This window comes from Heterocephalus glaber, unplaced genomic scaffold (assembly GCF_053883595.1).
Source record: "Heterocephalus glaber isolate CG9 unplaced genomic scaffold, H.glaber_assembly_v1.0 deba00001781, whole genome shotgun sequence".
Classification (NCBI taxonomy): Eukaryota; Metazoa; Chordata; class Mammalia; order Rodentia; family Bathyergidae; genus Heterocephalus; species Heterocephalus glaber.
This window is the reverse complement of record NW_028258467.1, coordinates 1131417-1156995: the sequence shown is the minus strand read 5'-3', so window position 1 is coordinate 1156995 and position 25579 is coordinate 1131417. Positions and strand designations below refer to the sequence as shown.

General features: G+C 50.2%; 4 protein-coding genes across 6 annotated transcripts in view; 1 reads left to right on the top strand and 3 right to left on the bottom strand.

Annotated features, from left to right (window-relative positions):
* Nucleotides 1-1837: 1837 nt before the first annotated feature.
* Uqcc4 (ubiquinol-cytochrome c reductase complex assembly factor 4) lies at nucleotides 1838-2987 on the bottom strand. Its single transcript, XM_004873865.4, has 2 exons — nucleotides 2846-2987; nucleotides 1838-2738 (listed from the first exon to the last, which is right to left on the bottom strand). The coding sequence occupies exons 1-2, from the start codon at nucleotides 2875-2877 to the stop codon at nucleotides 2372-2374; spliced, it is 399 nt and encodes a 132-aa protein (XP_004873922.1). The 5' UTR covers nucleotides 2878-2987; the 3' UTR covers nucleotides 1838-2371.
* Nucleotides 2988-15282: 12295 nt separating this feature from the next.
* On the top strand, nucleotides 15283-19114 carry Percc1 (proline and glutamate rich with coiled coil 1). Of its 3 annotated transcripts, XM_087202895.1 has the most exons (3): nucleotides 15283-15419; nucleotides 15747-15839; nucleotides 16554-19114. In XM_087202895.1, the coding sequence occupies exons 1-3, from the start codon at nucleotides 15364-15366 to the stop codon at nucleotides 17398-17400; spliced, it is 996 nt and encodes a 331-aa protein (XP_087059021.1). In that variant the 5' UTR covers nucleotides 15283-15363; the 3' UTR covers nucleotides 17401-19114. The 3 variants fall into 3 exon arrangements, with proteins under 3 accessions (XP_087059021.1, XP_087059023.1, XP_087059020.1); XM_087202897.1 differs by lacking the exon at nucleotides 15747-15839 and having other exon boundaries at nucleotides 15364-15419; XM_087202894.1 differs by lacking the exon at nucleotides 15283-15419 and having other exon boundaries at nucleotides 15580-15839.
* Ccdc154 (coiled-coil domain containing 154) lies at nucleotides 18392-25430 on the bottom strand (the record flags this gene model as incomplete). Its single annotated transcript, XM_087202898.1, is given in 16 exon segments — nucleotides 18392-18547; nucleotides 18648-18835; nucleotides 19080-19166; nucleotides 19310-19427; nucleotides 19708-19784; nucleotides 19930-20049; nucleotides 21344-21481; nucleotides 21581-21707; nucleotides 22059-22186; nucleotides 22258-22386; nucleotides 22479-22580; nucleotides 23987-24110; nucleotides 24391-24486; nucleotides 24708-24754; nucleotides 24912-25101; nucleotides 25195-25430. Coding segments are annotated over 16 exon segments (2046 nt in total), but the record flags the coding sequence as incomplete, so codon positions are not given.
* Nucleotides 23987-25579, bottom strand: part of Clcn7 (Cl-/H+ antiporter 7) — a 52058-nt gene continuing 50465 nt past the window's right edge. The window contains exon 26 of the mRNA XM_021251352.2: nucleotides 23987-24110. The gene's annotated coding sequence lies outside the window, so the exon portion shown is untranslated. The remainder of the gene's footprint in view (nucleotides 24111-25579) is intronic.

Here is a 25579-nt window from a genome sequence, read left to right as displayed (position 1 = left end):
TAGTTCAGTGGTAGAGCACTCCTTGGTTCAATCCCCAAGTTATGTGTGTGTGCAGGCACAAGGCCCTGGATTCAATACACAGCACCACAAAAAATTTTCTAAATTTAAAAAAATTCCCCCATGTTCTTGAAAAATGGTATATACATGAAAACAATTTGGAAAGGTAAATGACATGGTATTCACAGTGGTTACCCCGGGGTGGTGAGATTATTGGTGTTTCTAATCCTCTTCTTAGTGTCTTAACTTTTCCAGAAAACAAACAGATATGTTGTTTTTGTCATAAGAAAATTACTTTTAGCACTGAAGGTTCAGTGGTAAAGTGCTTACTTAGCATCCACAAGTCTCTGGGTTCAATCCCCAGCACCACAAAAGAGAAAAGAAAAAGATTGTTTTCAATTAACAGTTCTCTTAGTTCTGACTTTTCCCCCACACCCCTTCCACGCAAGACCTACTAAGAATAAAAAGTAGAAGTCTGGGTTTCAGTAACTTCAAACAAAATAGTTCACAACCAAACAGGTCACAACCATACCAGACCAAAAAGGAAACATCTTAGTTCTTTGTTCCCACTGGGACCACGTGACCTGAGCTAAGGTTAATCTTTCAAAATCTGTCTCACCTTTTAAAAAATTGAACATGCCTGGTTTGCTTCTTGTGGGGCAATATGGCTAGTGGCTCCCACTCAGCCAGCCTGAGGGTCTTGGTCTTCATAGGGACCCGTTTCAGCCTTCCCAGTGTGGCCAAGTGTTGTTTACACTGCTGTGATCCATTACCACCTAAAGATGCATCATGATTTATCCCCACACTTGTGGAAGAATGCAACATCTTGATTAACTTAAGGAATGTCACAAAAATCTAAGAGTTCAGGTCGGGCACGGTACCACATGCCTGTGATCCCTGCACTTGGGAGGCTGAGGCAGGAGGATCACCATGAGTTCTAGGCCAGTCTGGGCTACACAGCGCGACCTTGTCTCAAAAAAAACCCCAAAAACAAAACTAAGAGTCCAGAAAAATAACCATGAAGCACAAATAAATGAAACTGAGGTACTCACTGATGTTTGTATTCAACCTAGTTATCTCATAACTTACAAAGGTGCCAATCCATTAGAGCACTTTGTGTGGAGTCTCTTGTGAAAGGATAGTGAGTAGACAAAATCCTTTTCTTCAAATATCTCCATCAGAGAAATTCATTACCTTCAGCACCACAAACACATTAAAAAAAAGAACTTCCCCTAGAACCTTAATAAAGGTTTCCTTTCATACATTTTACATTTAATTCAGAATTAGATGCAAGGTTTTTTCATTAATGCTTGAGAAAAGACATTACTTAGGCTAACCCCAAATAGTGCCTTTAGGAGAGGGGTGCTGGAGATTCAACCCAGGAACTGCAACCACTCTGGGTTTTTTTAAAGACAGTCTCTGAAGTTGCATAGGCTGGTAGCCTCAAACTTGCCATCCCTCTTGCCTTCTTCCAGAGTAGCTGGGATTACAGGTGTGCATCATCACACCTCACACCTGGCTCCAAACTAGTGCCCTGAAAAATACCTATCAGTATATTTTACTTAGCAAATTGTTGCCTTGCTAAGGCTTTGCAGAAAGCTGAGTAAGTTCCTTCTTTCTGGTACCATTTGATTGTGTACCACAATTTACATTTAGGTTTCCTAAATTCTCATTTGGGAGGAGGGAGAGGGAGGAAAACAGAGTTGAGGCTGCTAGCCTACTACAATACTTTTTTTTGGTACCACGGATTGAACTTGGGACCTTGCCCTTTCAAGACAAGTGGCGGCACCACTTTTTTAAAGTTTTTTAACAAAATGGAAAAAGAAAATAATCACCCTAGTTCAACCTTATCAAAATATATTTTCAGTTAGTGTGCAACACTAACATCAATTGTTATTTATACTCAACACAGTACATTATAAAGTTTAACACTTCTGCCAGTTATTCCATCTCGAAAACATCAACTGTTATTTATCCCGAACGTGGTAATTATAAAGTTTAACACTTCTACCAGTTATTGTCTTGGAAAGCAAATGATCTGCAAATTAACACTGGATTACAAGTGTCACCAGAACTGCGTTGGAAACATGATTAGGCTGTACAAAGACATCAGAAATTCAGTAACATCCAGTGCAACCAAAGTCACTTATGTGGCTCTGAAAAGTCTTTTGGACACTGGTGTCAGACAAGGGGCAGATTACAAATTGCTGACATTCTGCTCTGCCTTCACGCTTGTCAGCGCTAAGGGCACGAACTGAGTCCTTTTGGGCCGAAGACACACGCAGAGCCAGGACAGAAACCGTCAAAAGCAACATCAAATAATTTCAAAGGGCGGCTGGTTGTTTCCTTCTTGCTAGCCCCAGCACGCACCCTATTAAGTTCTCGCCCCGTAGACAGCCGGAGTTTCAGGCGCCTCAGGACGATCACTGGGCTCCGGTTCTTCTTCCAACACTTGTCTCAACCACCGGTCCGCTTCGCTCTCCTCTCTGAGATAGCACCAGACGATCAGAGCCATAATGGAGAAGCTGAGGGGCAGCACTTTCCACCAAGGCCGCTGCTGCCCCTTTCCAAAGGAGTCCTTCACCGTCCAGCGAGACGGGTTGGCTTTGCTTGAGGAAAACTGAATGGGACGGCTGGGGTCTTCTTCCTGCTCGGCGGGAGGCTGGCCCCGAGCCGGGTCACTGGGAGGTAGATGTAAATTTCGCAAAGCCCAGCCCACAAGCCTCAGCGCCCGGGAAGACCTAAAAGAGGGAATGTAGGGACAGTTCCTCCCGCCTGCTTTCTCCCACCCGCATTTTGCCGCCTGCTGTCTCCCACCCTTGGCCAGCCCAGATCTCACGTGGCTCACCCGGCAACCGAAACACACAACACACGACTCATCTCGCCCTCTGCTCTTAGCTCGACGTGCCGTAACACGTCACTTCCGTCCCACGGAACCGGAAGTCGGACGCCATACTAGAGCTCGGCTCACGACTACAGAACGTGAGCTCAGTCGCGCAACGGAAATTACGAAGGCTCTTCCGTCGTAGGCCCCGCCCCGGCGCCAACAAGAGCATGCCGGAAAGTGTAGTTTTCCGTCCCGCCTTGGCGAATCGAGCCGCGCGGCTAACAGTGGCAGGTAAGGTGTATTCCGGTTCTCGGACTAGGTCGGCCCGGAGCGGCCCGCACAGGCCTAAGGGACTCCAGGATGAGGATTTGACGCCTGCCCTCTCGTGACCTTGCAAATACATGGCCTTCTGGGTACTCTTCCCAGAACCGTCGGCCTCTGCGGGACCTCGTCGGGGTCCCCAAGGAGCGTGACTCTTCCACTTAACCGACGCTCGGTCTCCGCACGTGGCCTCCTGCCTAGCCCGTGTTTTAGTAATCCCAACTGCCCCACAGGTCGAGCCAGGCGTCGCCGAGCCTTCGAACCGTCCATTCTAGGCCAAGGCCGCTGCTAGCTAAAAGGATTTCGCGTCCACGTGCGCTGTCTCGGGTCCCCAGAAGCGGTATGCACTTGGGGCGGATAGGCGGGCACTGATCACAGACCGCTTGGGGTGTTCAGATATGTGACAGCCTCCGGGAGGTGCACCACCGAGGTGTGTGGGCTTGGCGGTTCTGTTCTGAAGGGCAGCTGTGATTTGGGGACATTTCTTTTTTTTTTTTTTTTTGGTACGAGGGATCGAACTCGGGTCCTTACGCTTACACAGCAGGCGGCGAAACCACTGAGCTAAATCCCCGGCCCCAGGGACTTTTCATCTTTAGAATCAGCCGTACTGAGTATGATCTTATTGTAGTGGCCACCTATCGGCAATGAAATGGATTAAAACCCTTAATGGCTGAACTGCAGTTAAAACCCTTAACAAAGGAATTCCAGTTAAAGAACTTAGGCTGTCAGTAGGCAGTCATAAAACAGCAACAGACCTTTTGATATAGGACCCATTCATTCCTCCCAGAGTCCCAACCCATCTTCTTTAAAAGATAGGTTCAGGGCCAGGGATTTAGCTCAGTGGCACCGCGCCTGCCTTGCAAGCGAAAGGTCCTGAGTTTGATGCCCAGTACAAAAAAAAAAAAAAAGATAGGTATAGCCGAGCTTGATGGCACACACTTGTAATCCTAGCGCTCAGGAGGCTGAGGCAGGAGGATTGCCAAGAGTTGGAGGCCAGCCTGAACTATATAGTGAGACCCTGTCTCAAAAAACAAAACAAAACAGAAAAGATAAGTATAGACCTCCTCATCAGCTTATCTAAAGCAAAGGCATAAGGAAACAGTCTTGTCAAAATTACAACTGTGAACAACTCAATAATGTGCGTCAGTAAGCATGCTCCCTGAAGATTTGTAAGGTGCTAAATGACCCAGGAGAAGGCATTCTTTAGATAATCACACTTGCTGTCTAGACCCTTTTAAAAAATATATATATATTCTTGGGCCGGGGATTTAGCTCAGTGGTTTCGCCGCCTCCTACGCAAGCGCAAGGACCCAAGTTCGATCCCCGGTAGCAAAAAACAAAATAAAACAAGAGATGAACTGTGTAATCAGGGTGAGAGATTAGGGTTTGAGGATATATTTTTACTTCTATTTTTTTAAATTTTTTTTTTGGTACCAGGGATCTAACTTGGGACTTTGCGCTTGCGAGGCAGGTGACATCACCACTGAGCTAAATCCCCGGCCCCAGTTCATCTCTTGAAAAATTGAAACTCCTCCTCATCTCCCTTGGTAGCATGCCTTGATCTAAATAAACTTTCCTCTTTTCTACATGCCTTGTCTATTGGTAAATTATTTTACAAGCTGTTCCTCTGAATGCCATCTCACATGGCACTTATGTGTACCTATACCACATAAAAACTACAGTTGATCAGGGCCGGGGGTTTAGCTCAGTGGTTCCGGCCCCTCCCTCACAAGTGCAATGTCCCCAGTTCGATCCCCAGCACAAAAAACCCCCCAAAAAACTACAGTTCATCATGTCATACACAAACCAGGCACACCTGGACTTACCACAGACAGTGCTTTAGACCAATTACAAAAAGTAAAAATGCCTCTATTACCAGGGTTCTGGAATGCTATGGACTCTTAGAGATGCTTTCTAGGTTCTTATCATCCTGAATAAGAATTGGCTGGTTAAGACAACTGCAAAAAGTACTGAAGTGAGGTTTTACATTTATTAAATGTATTAAAGATAGGAAAAGAAGTACATTCTGCAGGGTGAGAGTTCACCACTGGAGAAGTGAGAGAACAGTGGCCCAGAGCTTAAAGGCCACCTCTCTTGTATCCCCTACTCCACACGGCTGCCCACAGATTTAGGCCGCCTATCAGAAACCTGCTTGATTTCTGGGAGAATAATTCAAGATAGCACTCTCTGGTCCCATGGGCAGGTCTTGGAACTATTTTTCTGCCTAAGTCCTGAATCTCAGTGATTGATGGGTAACACCCACTTTCTCAGCCAGTTTGCCACACCCAAATATTCCTCACCCCTTCTCCGTCACATGGGGCAGTCAGCTATAGAACCCAGAAACCTCGGACTCCTTTGTCCCCAAATGAAATCCGGTGCTTTTCTTTGTTTTCTAAAAAGTAAGGAATGGTGCCTAAGAGCCCCAGAGAATGGGAAAAGTCTAGACTACAAGGTGACCCTGTGGGGGTAACTGGTGGCGATGTACGTATTTCTGCTCACAGCAGAGACCCTGCCTCACACAGAACCCCAATGGGGCAATCTGGGGTGTGCCAGAACACTCAGAGCTAGGTGTGCTGTCACCAAGCCACAGAATGGGACACAGCCCCTCACACTGCAACAACAGATCCCCTAAAGACATGGAGCTCACGTTCACTAACACAGGCATTTGGTGGCCTCTAGGGGAGCCAGAAAGCCCTCTGCAGCAAAATGGAACTTGAATTTTTCCATATGCTGGGAAATAGGAACTTGTGGAAAATTTAAATTGATTTAGAAAATAAAATGTAATTTTTTTCAACAAATTTCTATTTTTATTGGTACATTTTAGATATACATAATGATAACATTCATTATAGGGAATTTGTACTTGCATGTGATATATCTTGCTTCTTTTTTCCCCATTCCCCTCCTCTCCGTCCAACCTTTCTTCCCCTCCTTATTTATAAAAGCTTTGTTTCCATTTTTTCCTTCTATTCCTTTTTTCTTGTCCCTTCTTTCCTTTTCCCCTTCCCCCTCCCTTGTTCCCCTTCTCATTTAAACATTTTCTCCCTGTTTCTCAATATCTATTATACATTTTGGTCCCTATTTCCACTTTTGGTTTCTCACACCAGAGAAACAATGAGGTATTTAAACATGTGGGTTTGATTTATCTCACTGAAGAGTATGGTCTCAATGTGCATCCATTTAGCTAGAAATGTCCCAAGCTTATCCTTCTTTTTTTTTGGTACAGGGGATCAAACTTGGGACCTTGCGCTTGCGAGGCAGGCACTGGCACCACTGAGCTAAATCCCCGGCCCCTATCTTTCCATTTTCTGATATTGTCTTCGATCTCCTTTTTTCAGAGTACTATAGTATTCAATGTAAAGGTCTTTTACTCCCTTCATTAGATTGAATCCTAGGTATTTCATTTTTTTGGATGTTATTGTGAAAAGTGTTTTTTCCCTAATTTCTCTCAATGAGTTTGTTATTTGTGTACAGGAATGCTATTGATTGGTTGAGTACTGACTTTGTACCCCGCTATGCTACTGAATTTGGTTATTAAAATTCGAAGTCTTTTGGTGGAGTTTTTGGAGTCTTCTATGTAGAGTATCATGTCATCTGCAAATAATTATAATTTAACTTTTTCCCTTCCTATCCTTATTGCTTTTTTTTCTTTTTCTAATTGCTCTGGCTAATATTTCCAGAATTATATTGAATAAGAGTGGCTATAGTGCACATCCTTGTCTTGTTCCTGATTTTAGAGTGAAAGCTTTCAGTTTTTGTCCATTTAGTATGATGTTGGCTGTTGCTTTGTCATAGATGGCTTTTATCAGGATTGAGATAAAGACCATCTATTCCAATTTTCTGTGGGGTTTTTAAAAGTCATGAATGGGTATTGGACTTTGTCAAATGCTTTTTCTGGATCTATTGAGATGCATCTATTGAGATGATCATATGGTTTTTGTCCTTGGCTTTGTTAATATGATGTATTACCTTTATTGATTTGTGTATGTTGAATCATCATCCCTGCATCCCTGGGATGACTCCTACTTGGTCATGGTATATCTTCTTCTTTTTTTTTTTTGGTACCAGGGATCGAATTCAGGTCCTTGTGCTTGCGCAGCAGGCGACAAAACCACTGAGCTAAATCCCCGGCCCCGATGGTATATCTTCTTGATGATTTGCTGCCTTCTGTTTGCCAGTACCTTATTGAGGATTTTCATCATAGGGAGATTGGGCTATGGCTCTCTTTTTTGGTTGGATCCTTCTCTGGTTTGGGTATCAGGGTTATGCTTGCTTCTGGGAGTAAATTTGGGAGTATTTCTTCCCTTTTAATTTCATTAAAGAGTTTGAGAAGTAGCAGCATTAGGTCTTCTCTAAATATCCTATAGAAGTCAGCAGTGAATTCATCAGAGCCTGGGCTTTTCTTTGTTGGTAGGTTTTTAATTACATCTTCAATTTCATTGTCTGATATTGGCTTATTTAGAATTTTTATATCTTCTTGATTCAGCTTTGGTAATTCATATGTATCTAGGAATCTGTCATTTCTTCTGTGTTTTCCATCTTATTAGAATACAGGTTCTCAAAGTAGGTATTGATGGTCTTATAGATTTCCACAGGATCTATTGTGATTTTGCCCTTTTCATTCCTAATTGCATGGATTTGAGTTTTTCCTTTTTTTTTCTTTTTAGTACCAGAGATCAAACTCAGGACCTGCACCTGCCTTGCAGGCACAGTGTCACTGAGCCAAATCCCTGGCCCCAAAGTCTTTCCTTTTTTTGATAAGGTTGACTAAAGGTTTGTCAGTTTATTGATTGATTGATAAACCAAATTAATTTAAACCAAATCACATGCATTTTTATTACAATTACTTTCTGGGAATGTTGAGGGATTTGGTTCCTTACTCAAGATTGGAAGTATCATTTTTTTTTTTTTATACCAGGGATCTAACTCAGGACCTTGCACTTGTGAGGCAGGCGCCGGAACCACTGAGCTGAATTGAATCCCTGGGAAATATCATCTTTAATACTAGTGTCTTTCCTTGTCAATTTTATTTAATCTTTCAAAGAACCAACTCATTGATTCATTGATTCTTTTTATTGTTTTCTTAGTCTCCACTGCATTAATTTCTGCTCTGATCTTTATAGTTTCCTCCTTTGTACAAGCTTTGGGATTGACTTGCTCTTCATTTTCTAGCTTGCTCTGTTTTGCTGATATGGGAATTCGCCCCTATAAATTTCCCTCGTTGGACTGCTTTCATTGTGTCCCATAAGTTCTGGCGTATTGTAGTGGCATTATTGTTTAATTGTAGAAACTATCTAATTTCTTATTTAATTTCATCCATGACCTATTGGTTGTTCAGAAGGGTGTTATTTTTATGAAGCTTTTGTGGTTTCTTTTGGCACTGATTTCTAATTTCATTGCACTATGGTCTGATAATATGCATGGGATAATATAAATTCCTTTGCATTTACTGACGCATTTTCTATGAGCTAGTATGTGATCTATTTTGGAGAATGTCTCATATGCAGCTGAGAAGAATGTGTATTCTAATGTGGGGTGGAATACTCTGTAGACATCTACTAAGTCCATTTGTTGGAAAGTTTGGTTCAATTCTGCTATTTCTTTGTTGATTTTTTTGTCTAGTGATCTATTTGTGACAGTGCGGTATTGAGTCCCCCATTACAACTGTATTAGTGCTTATTTGATTTTTCATGTCTGTTAATATTTGTTTTATATAGTTGGGTGTGCTGGCATTTGGTGCATATATATTTATGATTGTTATCTCTTCCTTTTGGAGTGTTCCCTTTACAAGGATGCAGTGACCTTCTTTGTCTCTCTTAATCAGACTTGGCTTGAAATCCACTTTGTCTATAAATAGAATAACTGGGCTGGGGATTTAGCTCAGTGGTTCAGGCACCTGCCTTGTGAGTGCAAGGTCCTGAGTTCGATCCCCGGTACCAAAAACAAAATAATAATAATAATATAAATAGAATAGCTACCCCTGCTTTTTTCCTGGTTCCTGACTAGCATGGAGTATTGTGTTCCATCCTTTGGCTTTCAGTCTATGAATTTTTTTTAATTAAATATGTTTCTTGTATGCAGGATATTGTTGGATCTTGCTTCTTGATGCATTCTGTCAGTCTGTTTCTTTTGATTGGTGAATTGAGACCATTTATGTTGATGGCTATAACTGATATGTATTGACTTATCCTTGTCATGTTATTTTTCTGTTGTTGATTCCCTTTTTTCCCCTCCTCTGTTTAATTGCTTGCTTTGCCTGGTGGATTCATTCTGTTGGTATTCATGGAGTTGTAGTCTTGGTTATCTCTTTCTAGAATGTCTTTCAGAACATTTTGGAGTGTTGGTTTCATGGTCATGAATTTCTTCAGGTGTTCTTTGTCATGGAAATATCTTATTTCTCCATCAATTTTGAAAGATAGTTTTGTGGGGTACATCAGTCTGGGCTAGAAGTTTTTTTCTTTTAGGGCTTGAAATACTTCACTTCAAGCTCTCCTTTACGTGAGGGTTTGTGTTGAGAAGTCTACTGTGATTCTGATGCGCTTTCCTTTATAGGTGATTTGTTTCTTTTCTCTTACAAGCTTTCAATATTTTGTTCTTGTGTTGAATTTCTGGAATCTTGACTATTATATGCTTTGATGTTGATTTTTTTAAACTCATAGCTAATTAGAGTTCTATATGTCTCACTTATCTGTATGTCAAGTTTTTTCCATTCTTGGGCAGTTTTCTGCCATTCTGTGAACAGGTTCTTTATGTTGTTTGTGCTATCTCTTGCTTTTTCATTGACTCTGATCAATCTTTTTTTTTTTTTTTGGTACTGAGGATCAAACTCGAGTCCTTGTGCTTGCTCAACAGGCGGTGAAACCACTGAGTTAAATCCCCAGCCTGCTGTGATCAACCTTATGTTATTCTTCTTTGCATCACCTAGAACCTTCTGCATTGATATTTTGTGGTCCCTTGCTATATTTAAGAAACCTATTTTTTCTGATCACTAACCACAATACTGTGTTCTCGATGTGATGATATTCTGTTCTCACATTGGCTCATTCTGCTGCATTTATTTTCAATGGAATTTTTAATCTCTTAGATATCTGTTTGAATCTGTTTCATGGATTCCATTTCTTTCCTATGTTGGCCATTCATGGTTTCCATTATTTTTCTAAGCTTCTCTTTTTTTTTTTTTTTAACCTGTATCTGCACTAGAGTCACTAATCATATCTTTCATTATGTTCATCATTGTAATTTCTTTGTTGTTTGTTTGTTTGTTTGAGAACAAGTGAATTCAATCCCTAGTACCAAAAAACAAAACAAAACAAAAAATCACAACCCACCTGTGACCTGAAGCCTGTTCTCATCTGTGCCCACTTCCTGGTAGGAAAAGCCCCAGACTCATCATGATCCTCACCCCCAGTCACTTTCAGGGCACCAGGCAGAACAGCATAAACTGGAGGTGTCTGAGTTCAGGATACTTCGGAGTCTGGAAGCCCAGCCCTGGAGGACATTCATAGCTGCTGTATCAACAAAAGCATTTGTTTGCCCAGGTCCTTCTCTCCAGGCCCCAGCCCAACTGTTCTACCATAGAACACATCATTGCCACACCAACCTCCCCTGCAGGGACATGGGATCCCCATTGTGCCTGGGAGGAGGGGACTCAAGTGGGGGTGGTGTACATCCCAGAAGGCTTTCCTAGAGGAGATGGTTGAGGCCCTGTGACCAACCTGTAGGGGCTGCTGACTGATGCTGGGACAGCTGCCTGGTTGGATGCTTTAGGATAGCTAAGCACAATCTGCCTGGGAAAGCCATATAGGTCCAGAGTGAGGAGGTGGAGCAGAGGCTGGAGCTTCACCCTGGAGCAGGTCTGTGTGGCCATCTCAGTCTCCATTAATGTTCTGGATCAAGTACAGAAATAGACACCTCAGAGAGTGATTTGACCCCTCAAGCTTCAGCTTCCTCAGATAAGGTGGGCATCATAGTCTGCTCAGACTGCTATGAGGCCTGGAAGATGCTGGACTGTGGTGAGCAGTGTTTGCAACCCCAAAACAAACATGACCTTATTTGGAAACAGGGTCTTTGCAGATGTCCTTAGTTAAGCTGAGGTCACCCTGGATTAGGGTTGGCTGTAAGTCCAATCCCAGGAGAAACAAGGACACACAGAAGAGAGTCACCTGACAACAGAAGCTGGAGTGATACCTCTGCCAGCCAAGAAACATGGGAACTGCAGTTGAGAAACGGTTAAGGAGGTCTGTGGCCATCTCAGCCAGCACCTTGACTTTGGACTTCTGGCCCCGAGAACCAGGAGGCAATATGTCCATTTTAAGTATCTCACTTTGTGATGCTTGGTTTTGGCAGCCTCAGGAGGGTAAACCCAGTGCCTCACCATGGCAATGCCTGGTTCCTGACAGCAGCCAGTCCAGACAAGATCCTGCTTCCTTGGGCCCCTCAGCACAGAATGATGCCAAGTTCTGTAGTCCTTCCTGACACCCTTCCACTGATGTCCCCTGCTCCTATATCTGTTTTCAGGTGCCTGGCTGAGAAGCTGTATGCTGAGCCAGCCATGTCACCTCCCTGCCCAACCTTGGGATATACACAGACACCTCAGGCTTCATTATCTCAAAGCACACAGAGAAATTTCATGGGAGGCCTAATGTCTCACTAATGGGAGTTGGAAGCTGCAACCCTGTGTGCTTAATGGTAAGGTAATTTATTGTAGCGCCACTTGAGAGCTGACATATTGGAGCTATTGATTTTCCTAGAAAGATCAATATGGGGTTCCTGGGGACAGGGAGGGCTACGCTTCTGGAAGGACAGAGCCTTCTTCCAGGACCTGAGGCCTGAAGATTCATGCTGATGGGGGCAGAAGCTAGGCAGCTCTGTTGAGCCCAACACTGCCCACAGACAGTGGGACATATGCTTGGGCCCCAGTCCCCTAAAGATTCCAAATGGGCAGCATGGGGCACGCCTTCCTCAGGAAGGAAGCAGTCCCAGGGAAATGGCTGTCTCTTGCCCTCACCCCACAGGAGCCTCATCAATGGCCTCACACATTGTCTGTCTCTCCAGCTCTTCACTGACAGGCAAGCAGAGGGTCAGATATTCAAGGCCTCACCTGGGATGTGGGCTCAGGTTCTCCCCGTGGCAGGGGAAAATATCCTAATTTCACAGCCAGCTACTCTGTCCCCTTCTGAGTTTCCTGCTGTGGTTTCCTGTGCTGAAACTAATGGCTACATTGAGTGGTTTAAATTGATATTCAGTGCTGTGAAAGTCAGGGGGTCCCAAGTGGGTTTCACTGGCCTAAAATTGAGGTGTCAGTAGATTACACTCCACTGGAGTGGAGATTTCTGCTTCCTTGTGTTTTCTAGCTCCTGGAAGCTCCCTCCACCTTCAAAGCCAGCAGCCATCCTCCAGTCTTTCTCTGACTCTGACCTCCTTCCTGCTTTGCCTTGGAACAACTTTGGCCACTTGGAAACCCCAGAGTTTCCAACTCCATGGCATCATCTGGGGTCCTTTCAGATTCTTCCCCTCTGTAGGAACACACTGCCTTCTTGGAGCTGGCTTCCACACTGAGTCCCCAAAGTCCCTCCTCTGGTCACACAGGCAGGATCTCCTTGGGGGCAGGACTATGTTTCATTTCCTAACCCTCCAGTGCCCAGCCCAGGGTTGCATAGACCAGGGCTGGATGGAGTAAGCTGGTGGCTGTGGGTGCCCACCGCATGTCACATCTTTCCTCTCTGATCCTTCAGTTTGGGATCCTATGGCCATGGCCCACATTCCCTGCTGGGTCCTCCACTTGGTTCCCAAGGCACCCAGCTGTTCCCCTCCATGTCTGCCCAATAGATGGAGGCAGGCAGCATGCAGACCCAGGCACATGGCCAGAGTTACGCTGGACTTCTTTCTAGTCCCTTCCCTGGGCTGGCCTTCCTTCCCATGTCCAGCAGCAGAGGGCGATATGGCTTTGGCCAAGAGAGCTTGTGGCCCCACCCGTCTTGGGTCCAGCTCTAGGGTCTTGGGCAGATCAAGATGGGAGCAGCTAGGGGCCCAAGCTTGAATTCCCTTGAGCTGGCAGAAGGGTGGGGTAGCACATGGCCAGAGAGGGGATATAGTGCTCCAGCAGCCTAAGCAGCTGCCAAGAATACCAACTCTGGGCCCCTAGAGGTCTGAGCTAACAGTTGGGCTGGGCTGTGCCAGAGGGGAGATCACTAAGGCTGAGCCAGGGCTACCCCATAGCCAGTGCTGCACAAGTGTCTTTGGATGCTAGAGCCTTGGACTTGGTCAAGCCTATGCTGAGTCTGTGGGGTCGAGGTCTCCAGGCAGACAAGAGAGTCAGAACTGAGCCTGGCCAGATGCACCTTATCCCAGGACAATGGCTCACCTAGGGCACAGGGTCACCTGGGATGTGGCCTCACCTGGGGCACAGCCTGGGCTTCCCGCCTGGGAAGAGGTAGTAACAAGGTCTAGGTGATGGACCATGACAATGCTGTCACCTTCCCCCTGCCCTGCAGCCTTCCCCAGAGACCTGAAGTTGACCTGCCCTTCCCACCACTCCCCAGGGTCAAGCACCAAGCACACGACCTCATACTGAGATGTGGGCAACCGATCAGACGTGGTATTTGGAGGTTCTCATCCTTGGGGCCAGGCCCCTGACCAGCTCCCACATACTGAGTGGCTGCGGGGTCCCTAAAAACTGCCTTCCAGGTGCCAGGAAATGACTGCAGCCATCAGCAAGGGCCAGACCTCACTGCATTGGAATGTTACAGGGTAGGAGGTGGCTGTCGCCCACCTGAAGGGGATGGCACTGGAGACAAGGGGCAAGGACCCAAGAAGGGGTGGGGTGGTGCCCACAACCCTTCCAGCCCCCTGGACAGGTGAAGATCCAGGAGCTGGAAATGGGACAGCAAGGGTCATGAGGCTCTTGGGCATAAGTCAAGCTGGGAAGGAGCTTCTATCCTTGGAATGAAGCCCAGCAGCAATGGGGGTTACAGCAGGCAGTGTCTGAGTCTGAGTCCTCCTGGCCAATGGCAGTAGGGTTGCTGCAGGGAGCAAAGTGCCCTGTGGGACCACATGTGATGAATGATGGGGTAGGAGCCATGACCCATATGGAAGGTAGCTGTACTGAAAATGCATGTCTACTTGGAAACCTCTGAAAGTGACCTTTTTTCGAAACAGGGTCTTTGCAAATGTTATCAGTTAAGCTGAAGTCATGGTGAGTTAATGTGGGCCCTATACCCAATGATGGGAATACTTAGAAAAGGAGACAAAACACACATGAACAGGCTGTGTAAAGATAAGGGCAGAAACTGGAGTAAAGTGGCCACCATCGGGAACACCGAGGTTGCCAGGAACCCCAGGAGTAGAGAGGCCCAGACAGGTTCCCCCTGGAACCTCTGGAAGGAACCATCCTTGGTGACACCTTGATTTGGGCTCTGGTGTCCAGAATTATGTCCTAGACCACTTTGAGACCATTGATTACAGTGGCCCTAGAAGCTAACACCCCACATGGCAGAAAGCCTGAGAGGCCCCAGAGGATTTGAGGGAGTCAGCAAGAGCTGGAGTCCCCCAGCTTCACCCTGGGAGGCAATAGCCAGAGGAAAGGTTGGGATTAGGGAAGGGAGGTTCCACCTCCACCCAGTCCCTGGGAAGCCTAGAGGAGCAGTAGGTTCAATCAGGTAGACTGAAAACTCCCCTGCAGCCGTCAAGCAGGGTCTCCATCACAGTCCTGTATGGGCTGGTTGAGACTGACCACAGCTTCCCAGAAGGGCCTCCTGTGGCTGGACGGGCTCCAGGGTCCACCTGCATCAGTCCATCCTCAGGCCCCTGTTAGAGATCCCATGGCTTCTGTCCCTTCCCTTTCTTCAGGGTATGGTTGCTGGTGGAAGCCGGTATACATAGTACACATGGAGGCAGGATGTCCTCTAGAGAGGCCTACTCCAGAACTCAAAATAGCATGAAATTTAATTTTCCGCCTATTTGACAAGGCTTGGATCAGGCCCCAATCAGCAGCAGAGATAAGGGTCCTCCGGTTCAGGGTGTGGGCCAGCTGGGCCCGAGGCAAACACTCCACGGTCCCCCAGCAGACTGTGTGCAGGTGAGGCTGGTGTGCGGCACTCCCCCTGCAAGGCCCTGGTTGCTGGGTGCTAAAGCAAACGGGCTGTGTTTGCCCAGTCTGTGATGACAATGCCGTCGCCAAATATTTGCCAGCCTGGGGTGGCTGCAGAGCCCAGATATAAATGCTTGAGCCCAGGTGGAAGTCACCCTGCCGAACGAAGAGCTACACTCTGGCCAGGTAGGAGCAGGGCCTGGGGTGGGCTGGGAGCACCACACACTGGGAGTTGGGGGGTGACAGGTCTTTGCCCAGAGGGTCTCCTCCTCCTGTGTCCCCATTGGACACTTCCTATGGCAGGACTCCCAGCTCAGCATGGGAGGTCAGATCAGAATGGTCAGCCATGTGGGGAGGCTCCAAGTGGCTCCCCTCCTCATCACCACTTAGCAACCTCAGGAAAGAGGAATGGCAGGTGCCTGAATCTCCTGACCCTGAGGTCTGTCCCAAGGTCTCACCCACTCATTCCCAGGCCCCCTTCATGAGCTTAGCACCTTTATTCCCTTATACTAGGGGCTATCCATCTGCTTCTGTGTTGTGGAGGGGCCTGGTGGCATCTGTCCTTGGGGTGAAGCTCCAGGATCCAGAACCTACGTCACCTAAATGGTAGGAGAGCCATATCTGCCCCCTCAGTCACCTCCCAGCCCCCCACCTACTTTCCTTGGGTCCACTCCTTCCCCCATGAAGATGCCTTGATGCCTTCTCAAATTGTGTTAAATTAAAACCTAAGTGCCTTGCAAGCACAAGGTCCCAAGTTCAATCCCCAGTACCAAAAAAAAAAAAAAAATTAAAACCTAGGGTCATGCCTGGGGCTAGATGAGATGGGCTGAGTCAGGAAAGCTTCATAGTCTCCAATGCTCCCAACAGCAGCCACAAGGGCTCTAGGCAAGGTCAAGGTGGTTGGCAGGCTGGTGCTTTTGACATCACAGCAACCTCAGGCTAGGAGGAGCCCAGCCCCCTTCTGCTTCTCTGGGCAGCCCTGCCTGGGGAAAGCCAGGCCCCCGCAGTGTCTCTCTCCCCTTTACTATGTCTGGACTGAGTGACCATAATTTTAATGATTCTAGTGGCAAAATCCCTTCCCACCCTACAAGACAGGGTCTGGCTGCCCCTGTAAGAGACCAGACGCATTCCTGAAACCCACACCTGTGCCTTGCATGCCCCCTCAAATGCACACACTATTGGCCACTTGCCTACCCTCAGCATCTGCCTACCTCTCCTCCCTGAACTCAGCAGCATCCTCAGGAGAGTGGAGGAAGCCTTCTTGAGTTCACTGAAGTGCTGCCAGCCCTAACTGCTAACCTGCTCCTCTACCTCCCTCAGCTTGTGTTTGCTACCCCAGAGTCCCCAGGAGTTCAGGGGCGCCAAGGAGATGGCCACTGGAGTGATCCAGCCACTCTGTGACTTCCGGCTGCCCCTGCAGTCCCATCAGCCCTTCCTCCCCTCTGAACCAGAGCCCCCAGAAACTTCGGAGGAGGAGGAGGAGGAGGAGGAAGAAGAAGAGGAGGAGTTAGAGCAGGAGCTGGAGGCTGAAGGGCCAAGCAGTTGCATCCCAGCTCTGCAGAGCCCAGAAGTCCCCCCTGAAGGCCCTGACATCCCTGAGACCCCCCTGCAGCTGCTCCGCTTTTCACAGCTCATCAGTGGTGACATCCAGCGGTACTTTGGCCCTAAGGACAAGGGGCAGGACCCAGACTCCTGTGATATCTATGCTGACAGCTGCCCAGCCAGCTTCTCTGCCCGGGAGCTATACTATGCTGACCTGCTGCGCCTGGCCCAGGGTGGGCCTTCGGAGGACAAGGAGGCCACTGAGACTGGGGTCTGCTCATCTTGGGGGTTAGATGGGCCAGCATGCAGGCCTGCAGATGGGGTGCCACCGCTGGGACCCCTGGCTGAGCTCTTTGACTATGGGCTACGGCAGTTCCCAGGGCCTAGTACATCTGCCGGACTCAGGCTGAGACTAGAACGGAAATATGGCCACATCACACCTATGACCCAAAGGAAGCTACCCCCATCCTTCTGGAGGGAGCCAGCACCCAGTGCCCTGGGCTTGCTCCACCCAGGTACACCAGACTTCAGCGACCTGCTAGCCAGCTGGTCAGCTGAGGTTGGCCCTGAGCTGCAAGGTGGAGGCACCCAGCCCCTGGAGGGGCCACAGCTGGCTGAGGCCTAGCAAATGGGCAAGGGTCAGGAGAGCACTGGGAGCTTCAAGGGTTGCCAAGACTCTCCTTCCTGTTCCCTAAGACCCTCTCCCTCCAGGCAGCCTCAGAGATGGCTTCCCAGCTCAAGCGAGGCCTCTCTAGGCCCAGGGGCAGGGCCTGGGCTTTTGCTGCGGTCAGGAGCTGCAACCACCAGGGCCCAGCAAGAAGCCAGGAACAGTGGGGTCATCCAGACCCAGGCCTCAGCCCTTGGCCCCAGATCCTCCCACTGTACAAGGTCCTGAGTTGTGCCCACAGGAACAGGGGACACAGGCAGAAAGTGAAGCTCCCTGAGGCCATGGGCCTACATACTTGTACCCCCTTTCAAAGAGGCTTATACCCTGCCAGGCCAGTCCACCCTAAGATTTACATCACTGGCAAGGGGCTACCAGGAAGGGGCCCGTACCAGGCCAGTCTTCGCCATTGCCCCACACACCATGGGGCCCAAGCCCGAGGTCCCTGGGCAAGTGGCAGGGCCACAGACTGTGGGATAAACTAGGCTTTCCTGGAGAGGCAGGAAGAGGAGGCATTGCCTGATTATGTGAGTAAACATAGCTGTTTACCCCCCAGGTTAGTGCCAAGAAGCGGCTTCTACTGGCACTGCATCAGGTGATGGCTGCTAGGCTGGGGACCAACCTAAGGGGCCCTGGCCTCAGGCATGCACCTTCTAGGTGTCCTTCCTCCCCATATCCCTGCCAGTGGCTTAGGTGCATCCTGGCAGGGGCAGGCCCAGGTCTTCTGTGACAAGTCAGATGAAGCCCCTTCTTCCTGGGGCAATGGGGCACCCAGACCACCATGGAAAGTGATGGGGCCAGGTGCTGGGCTACAAAGGACAGGAAGGAGCCTGGACTATGAGGGACTAAGCCTTTTGGCCTTGTTCCCTCCCACTGCTCCTTCCCAGTCAGTCCCACAGGCTCCTGGAGAGGATATCATCAGCAGGCACCAGGGGACTATGGCTCCCACAGATACAAGAACTATCACATTTATTTCTGGGGAAGGCACACAGGTGTGAGCTGAGCTAGAGGATCCCCATGGAAGGTCTCTGACACTGCTTCTGGCCTCTGCTGAGCCATGCGATTCAAGAGGATGGCCTTCCACTGAAGCCACATGCCAGAGACACCACTCAGGGCTAAGGCCCCCTTCCACCAACCTCCCTGTGGCTGGCCACTGCCCTCCGGAAACCCCTCTCCTGGGAAGAGGCTGTCAAGTTCTTGCCACCCACTTCACAGCTTGATAGACGCCCCAACATTTCATGGGAACTTGCTCGCCAGGGGCCACATCCTTGATGAAAAACTGCTGCCTCACCAGGGACATGAACACCCGCTTGCTGCCCAGTGTTAGTGGCCATGGGCCCTCCTCACTCCACAGGTGCAGCACGCTCTCCCGCAGGGTGGCTATCTCCTCCGAACGCTGCAGGATGTACACAGGGGTGCCAGGCGGAGATGGGACGGCTGCTGGAACGTGGGAGTTGACCACAGGGCAGGGTGGGGGAGAGAAGATGGCAAACAGGGGCTTATCTCATCCTTATCTTCAGGGAACAGCCAGACACAGACAATCAGCTTGTAGGCTCCTCTGGACTCCCTGGGAAACTGTAGAGCTGGAGACTTAGCTAGGCTGGGGCAGGATAGGGTCAGGGCTGTGGGTTCCATCTCACCAGCTTGGTCTCTGTATTAAACTTCAGGTTCTGGATGGTCTTGTTGGCCTGGATGTTGTTTTCTAACTTTATCATTTGCTTCTGAAACTAAATATAGTCCCATTTACAACATAGATTGGGGCTGCCTGCTAGTTTCCAGCTGCCTTGAGGAGTCCCCAACCCAGTATCACTGAGCAACTCAGAACTCAGGGAGGTGGTAGGCACAGCAGTTTCCCTGGGCCCAAGGGTACCGTGGCCAGCTTTCCCTGGATCTCTGCAATCTTCCGCCCGGGGTTGTCCTGCTTGAGCAGTTGCACAGATGACAGCACAGTGGCCAGCTCCTGCTGCACAGCTCTGACCTCTAATTCTCTGTGGGCATGGAAAGTTGGCAATGGTACTGGGCAAGGCCAACAGGGAGGAGGCTCGGGCCACAGTGAGGTCCTCAGTGAGTGGCAGAAGGGGAGTTTGAGGGACCATGCAGGCTGCACCACAGGGAGCCCAGAGTGGGGCTGATGACCTAGGGAGGGGATGGAGCTGCCACAGCACCCAGGGACTTGGGGAGCACTGTAGGGACCAGTGCAGCCCAGGGATAGTCAGTGGAGCTCCTGACTTTCTCTCAGGAGCTCTGGGGGCCAGCTGATACCCTTACCTGGCCTTGCCCTCTGCCAAGATCTTCAGGTCTGCATCATTCTTGTGAAGGACGCACTTATCTTAGACACCTTCCATCTGAAATGTGGAGTACAGCCAGCTGGCAGAGCTCCAGGCCAGTTCAGGGCCAGCAAAGGCAGCACTGGGAGAGAAGAGAGGGAAGATCTCTATCTTTGAGGTTAGTTGCACCCACCCAAAGCCCCTGCCTCCAGCCTTCACCCACCTGCTGGGGGAGGCAGTCTACCTTGTCTCGCACCTCCTGCAAGTGGGCTGCAATCTCCTTCTGACATCGGGCCAAGTCCTCGAAGGACTTCCGCTCTACACCTTCCCACTCAGTCTTTGCCTGGGATTTAGACATCCGGTGAAGTAGGAGCCCAGAAGAGGAGGATAGACAGACAGATGGATGAGGCTAACTAGAGCCCAGCCACAAGAAGGCAATGAGAGGTGGGGTGGTGTGTTACCTGAGGGCAGTACTCCATGTCCACCTCTGATTTTGAGCACATTGGTGCACAGACCCACACAGCCCAGGATGGCCTGGTCAGGGATCTTGGGGAATAGACACATCAGACAGGGGCAAGACAGCCTTGGATTCTCCCACACAGGGCCACCAGGCTGAGCATAGCCACACCCCAAGAAGGCCAGCTGTTGCCAACCAAGAGCTGACAGGGACAGGGACAGAAGGAGGGCTGCAGAAGAAGCACAGAGACTAGGGTCAAGGGCCCCACTGGAAGGTGTTCTGATCACACTTATGCTCTGAAGGGCGGCAGGGGTGGCCAGGGATCCAGTCTCCAGACCAAAGGGTGACACTTGATCATGACAGCACTAGTCACAATAGCTAAAAAAGAGAAACAGCCTCTCTGTCTATCAACAAACAAGTGGGTAACAAAATGTGGCCTATCCATATGAGGGAATGTTGTACAGCCATCAAGGAAATGAGACAGGGTTCCATGCTGTAGCAGGGGGACCATATGGACATCATGCCCTGTGAGAGAGGCCAAAAACCAAAGGTCATACATGGCATTACTGCATTGATGTGATATGTCCCAGAACAGGGAACACAAAGAGACACAAAGTGGGTTAGGGGTCAACGGGCTAGCTGCACTGTGCATGACTATACTAAAACCACTGAGCCTCTCCCTTGGGGGTAAGCTGCCAGGGTTGATCTGCCTGCAGTGTGAATTGCATCTCAATAAAGCTGTGCCAAAAGACAAGGGAAGGGCCAGGGATTTAGTTCAGTGGTTCCGGCACCTGCCTTGCAAGCACAAGGTTCCGAGTTCAATACCCGGTACCAAAAAAAAAAAGACAAGGGAAACAGTGCCTGGGCAGAGGCTACTTCACTGTCCCCTGCATGCCCCCCACCTCCAGGGTTATCTGAAGGCCACGGGCAGTGGCTGTAGGCTCTCAGAGGCCTCTGCAGCTGGAGCTGGGTAGAGGCATGGCAGGAGCCACCCTTGTTAGAATAGGAGGCCCCAGACTGGGGCCATCTGGGCCTGAAGACAGTCACTGAGGTGAAAGCCCAGGACTGGCTGGGGTCACTTGGCCTGGGGACAGCAGCCCAGTGGCCCAGGACTGGCTGGGCCTCCACCTCAGGCCATCCTTCCAGAGTGCTCGCCCGTCCAGGCTGTCCCAGCGCTCACCTCAGAAAGCCTCAAGCCCAGTGTCTGCTCCTGCGGGTCTAGCCTCCAGCTCAGGGCCAGGCACTGGTTACCCAGGTCCTTCAACTGCTGGGCCAGTTTGGCCACTGATCTTTCCAGGACCTGGCTCTTTTCTTGGAGCTGCAGGGGGACCAAAAAGGAGTCAGGGAGGCCCTGGCTGGGTGTCTGTGCCCCATGCATGGGGGTCCCTATGACCTCCGCCCTGCCTAGCCCCCTTACCAGCTCCATTGCACCCTGTGTCTCCTGCTGGGCCAGCTTTCTTGCCAGCTGCACGGCCTCCAGGTTCTCCTGCATGTAGGAGGCCAACTCCCCAGCCTGACTCTCTTCCAAGCCCACCTTGAAGACCCTGGGGTTGGTGTCACAGAGACTTTCTCAGCAGAGGCTGGTCAATCCCTCAGTGCTGGGCCCTGGAAGGGGAGCCCAGGTATTAGCTTTAGAACCTTCCAGAAAGTCCACAAATCAGAGGACATTGGTATTGTCACTGGTGCCACTGAGAGAGCTAGAGGGACAGGAGTCCCCTGCCAGAGGGGGCACAACTCTGCCTTGATGTGTCCAGCCTAGCACTCTACTTGGGGCTGCTGGGGCTGGGGGGAGGAAGGATCATTCACTGCTGAGGGGGGCCCCTGTGGTCAGTACCTAGATGAGAGATTGCATATTCCACCCAGCCCATAGCTCCCTAAGGCCTTAGGATACATACCGGGCCTTTTGCTCCATCAGCAGGATATAGGTCAGTGACATCTGGTTCTGCCGCACAAACTTGGTGAGCCGAACCATAGCCGCATCCAGACCCCAGCACTGTTCCCGCAGGCAGCCCTCTTCCTCTTGCTGCTGGGAGCCAGCCTTGAGCCTCCCTGCCCACCCTGGCTCCACCTTCCCACCCAGCACCCACGGCCTACCTCACGCTGTGCCCACAGGGCCCACACACGCTCCTCAGTCAGCTCCTGCAGCCTCTGCCAATGGTCCTCCAGCTCCTCCCGCAGGCTGCTCTCTGTCTCCAGCCGTGTGCCTTCCAAGGCCTTCATTCTCTGTGGGGACATGGCCATTGGTTTTGAGTCTGCACTCTGCCCAGCTGTACCAGTGCCACAAACAGCAAGATTGAGCATGCTATGGGCCCCACCTGCTCCAGGGCCAGGAAGCTCTTCTGTAGGAAGCTGCATAACTTGGCCTCCCTCTTCAGGAAGCGGAGGCTCATCTCCTCCCCAAGCTTGATCAGCTGGGCCTGGTGAAGGGTCACACAGTCACTGCCAGCCTGCCCATTAGAAACCTTGCCTGCCCCTCTTGGTGTCCTTGAGGTTGAGTCATGTCTCCTCTATGGTCTCTTAGCTCAGCTAAGTTGGGCTCACCTCACTCTGGGCAGGAAGGTAGGCAGAGTGGACTGGAGCTGCTGTCCCCCGAAGGACCAGACTCATGGGTCATGAAGGGTCTGAAGGCCAAGCTTACATGGGTCCAGACATGCTCAGTACCATCAAGACCCTGAGGTGCAGCCAGGGGGCTGCAGTGACCACCACATCCAACCCAGGTTGGAGACTCAGGCAGGGAAGTGGATGTGAATTTGTTTACACCCTCACTTACATGAATAAGAACACCCCTGTGCACATGCCCTATTGTGGGCAGCCCTGGTTCCTCCCATGCGTGTTCTCTTGCTACTCTATAAGTCTGAAGGTGCTAAGAGAGGAACCAGAGGGGACAGCCAGCTCTCAGTCTATCTGTTTCACAGGGCCTAGGTGTCTGACACCTAGCACAGGGCTCTTCTCCCATCAGCCCCAATTACACAGGCCCTAGCTGGGGCTGGCAGACCTGCCACAGCCTACAGCAGATGGCCATGGACAGTCCTCACTCTGCTCAAGAGCAGGCAAAGTGCTCACATGGTGCAGCTTCCCCAGTACCCAGGATGTTGGGAACCTTCAGCCCAATGACTCTGCCCTCCCCACAGAGCCAATTCATTAACTTTCCACCTGGCAGTGAAAGAGGAGCTGGTCAACTCCAAGCTGCAGAACAATGGGGGCAGCTGGGCCCCCACCACCCTGCACCTTGCCCTGTGAGGAGCCTGGATGTGCAACAGAATGTCAGACTGTTTACAGAGCTGAGGAGCTGAGTCATGGGGATATATGGTGGTTCTGTCTCCCACCCCACTCCATAGAAAGGTCACTGTTGAAGGAAAACTAGGCCCTGGGAATTTGCAATTCTCACTTCCTGCAGATGGAAACATTGAGGCTGAGAATGGCCACGGGAAGAGGTCTAGTGCTCTACCACTCTCTCTCCTGAACTTGTACCCAGGAGAGAAAGAGCCAGCAGCCTGGCCACAGCCTTCTGTGATGAAGAACCGCTTCCAAAAACCATGTGGCCACCAGCCATGTTGCTGCTGAGCACTGAAATGTGGATAATGTAGCCAAGAGTTATAAATTATCTAAAATTGTAGGTAATGTCAATGGGCAGTGCCACTATGGTGAGAGGCCACCACACTGAATAGGGAAAGACCAAGATCCTCCCCATTTCCCACCCATAGGCAAATCCAGCTGCAGAGACCAGCACTTATGGCAAAGGCACGGGCCGGAGACATGGGGGTCTCCTCACATACTCTGTTGGTGACCCCTGCCTGAGTTGGCCCTGTCTGTCAAGTGGTACCTGTATCTTGGCCATCTCATGGTCCACCTTCTGGCTGGTGTCCTCCTGGCTCTTCTGCAAGGTGCTGCAGGCTGCCTCCTGGGTCTGTTCTTCCTGCCTCAACCACCCGGTCAGCTTCGCCAGCCTAAGGGCAGCGGTGGGGTGACACCAGCTCAGCTGCCTGGAAACCGAAGCTAGGTAGCCACAGGGAGACTGGCCAGGCCATGGGACACAGTCCTCTTCAGGGTAAACTACTGCCCAGGAGGAGCAGAGACAGACCATGGAGTCAAGAGGGACTGTAGCAGGTCTGAGGCCCCCCAGCAGCCAGCAGCTCAACACTGAGGGTAGGGAATACCCTGTTCGTATTGCTGCAGCACAGGGTTGTGACCCCTGGGAACCTGCAGGTGGGTGCAGAGCCAACCCACCTGAGGTTGGCCTCTTGCTCAGAGCCTTTCCGCTCTGTATCCTGCAGTGCCTGTCTCCTCCTGATCTGAGCCAAGGCTTCTCGAACCTCCACCAGCCTGGTACACAAAAACTGCTGTTCTAGCTAGGGCAGGATAGGTGGCCTCTGGGGCTGTGTGTGGGGGCCTACAGCCTTGCAGCCAGTCCTCTGCCACCTCCCAGAGTCAGACTCAGCCTTCTGCAATTGGACCAGAAACCAGAGACCAGTGTCTAGGCAACAGCATGGTCCCACTCCCTTTCCTTTCTCTGAAGTCTATGCCCATGGTGTGTGGGGAGGTGCCTTTTGTCCAGGATCTGCATCAGGTTCTGGTTCTGGGCTCCAGGTAACTGTAAGGAGGAGGGTGTGGGGCTGGGCAGGCTGCATCTGCCACCTACCCCGCATCTCTCCAGCACAGACAGGGGCATGGGAGGCAGGATGAGGGTCCAGAAGGCAGTGGCCCCAACTCCCAGGGAAGGAAGTCTGTTCTGTGGGTTGAGGGCTCACCACCTTCACTTCCTTCTCAGGGACCTGAGCCACATGCTGCATCTCTTGCCCCAGCTGCCAGAGCTCTGAGGACTGTAGCTGCATGTGCCCACGAACCTGTAGCAGCTCCTTCAGCAGGCTCAGAGAAGCCTGCTCACAGTGTACCTTGTGTCCCCGCAGGGACGCCACCTCAGCCTGCAACTTGGCCATCCTGGTCAGGACCAGAGTAAGCCATTCAGGCTGGGCCCACTCAAGAGGGGATGTGGCCTCCACAGCCCTCCTGCTCTGTACCCTTCAGGCTTACCACTCCTTCAAGTGCTTGGAATTATCCTGCTGGGGGGCAGGGGAGCTGGATGCCAAAGGGCTGGACTCATTCCTCTCTGAGTTCTCTTCCTGACTCGAGGGCTTAGGGCTGGCCAAACCTTCTACCAGGAGCAGTTCTAGGTCCTCCAGGGTGACAGTGCTGGGTTGTGAAGGAGGCGACATCCCTGACAAGGGGCTGTCAGCCAGCTCTGGAAGAATGCCTTGGGAGCTCAGCCCTCAAGGCAGTGGCTCCAGCTGAGGCTTGTAATAAGGACCCAAATCATGGCAGTGACACTTGTCAACCACCCTGAGTCATAAACCATTGTCCTGGTAGGGTCTTGGATCAGAGAGGTCCAGGGCCCTGCCTGAGGACATACAGCACTGGG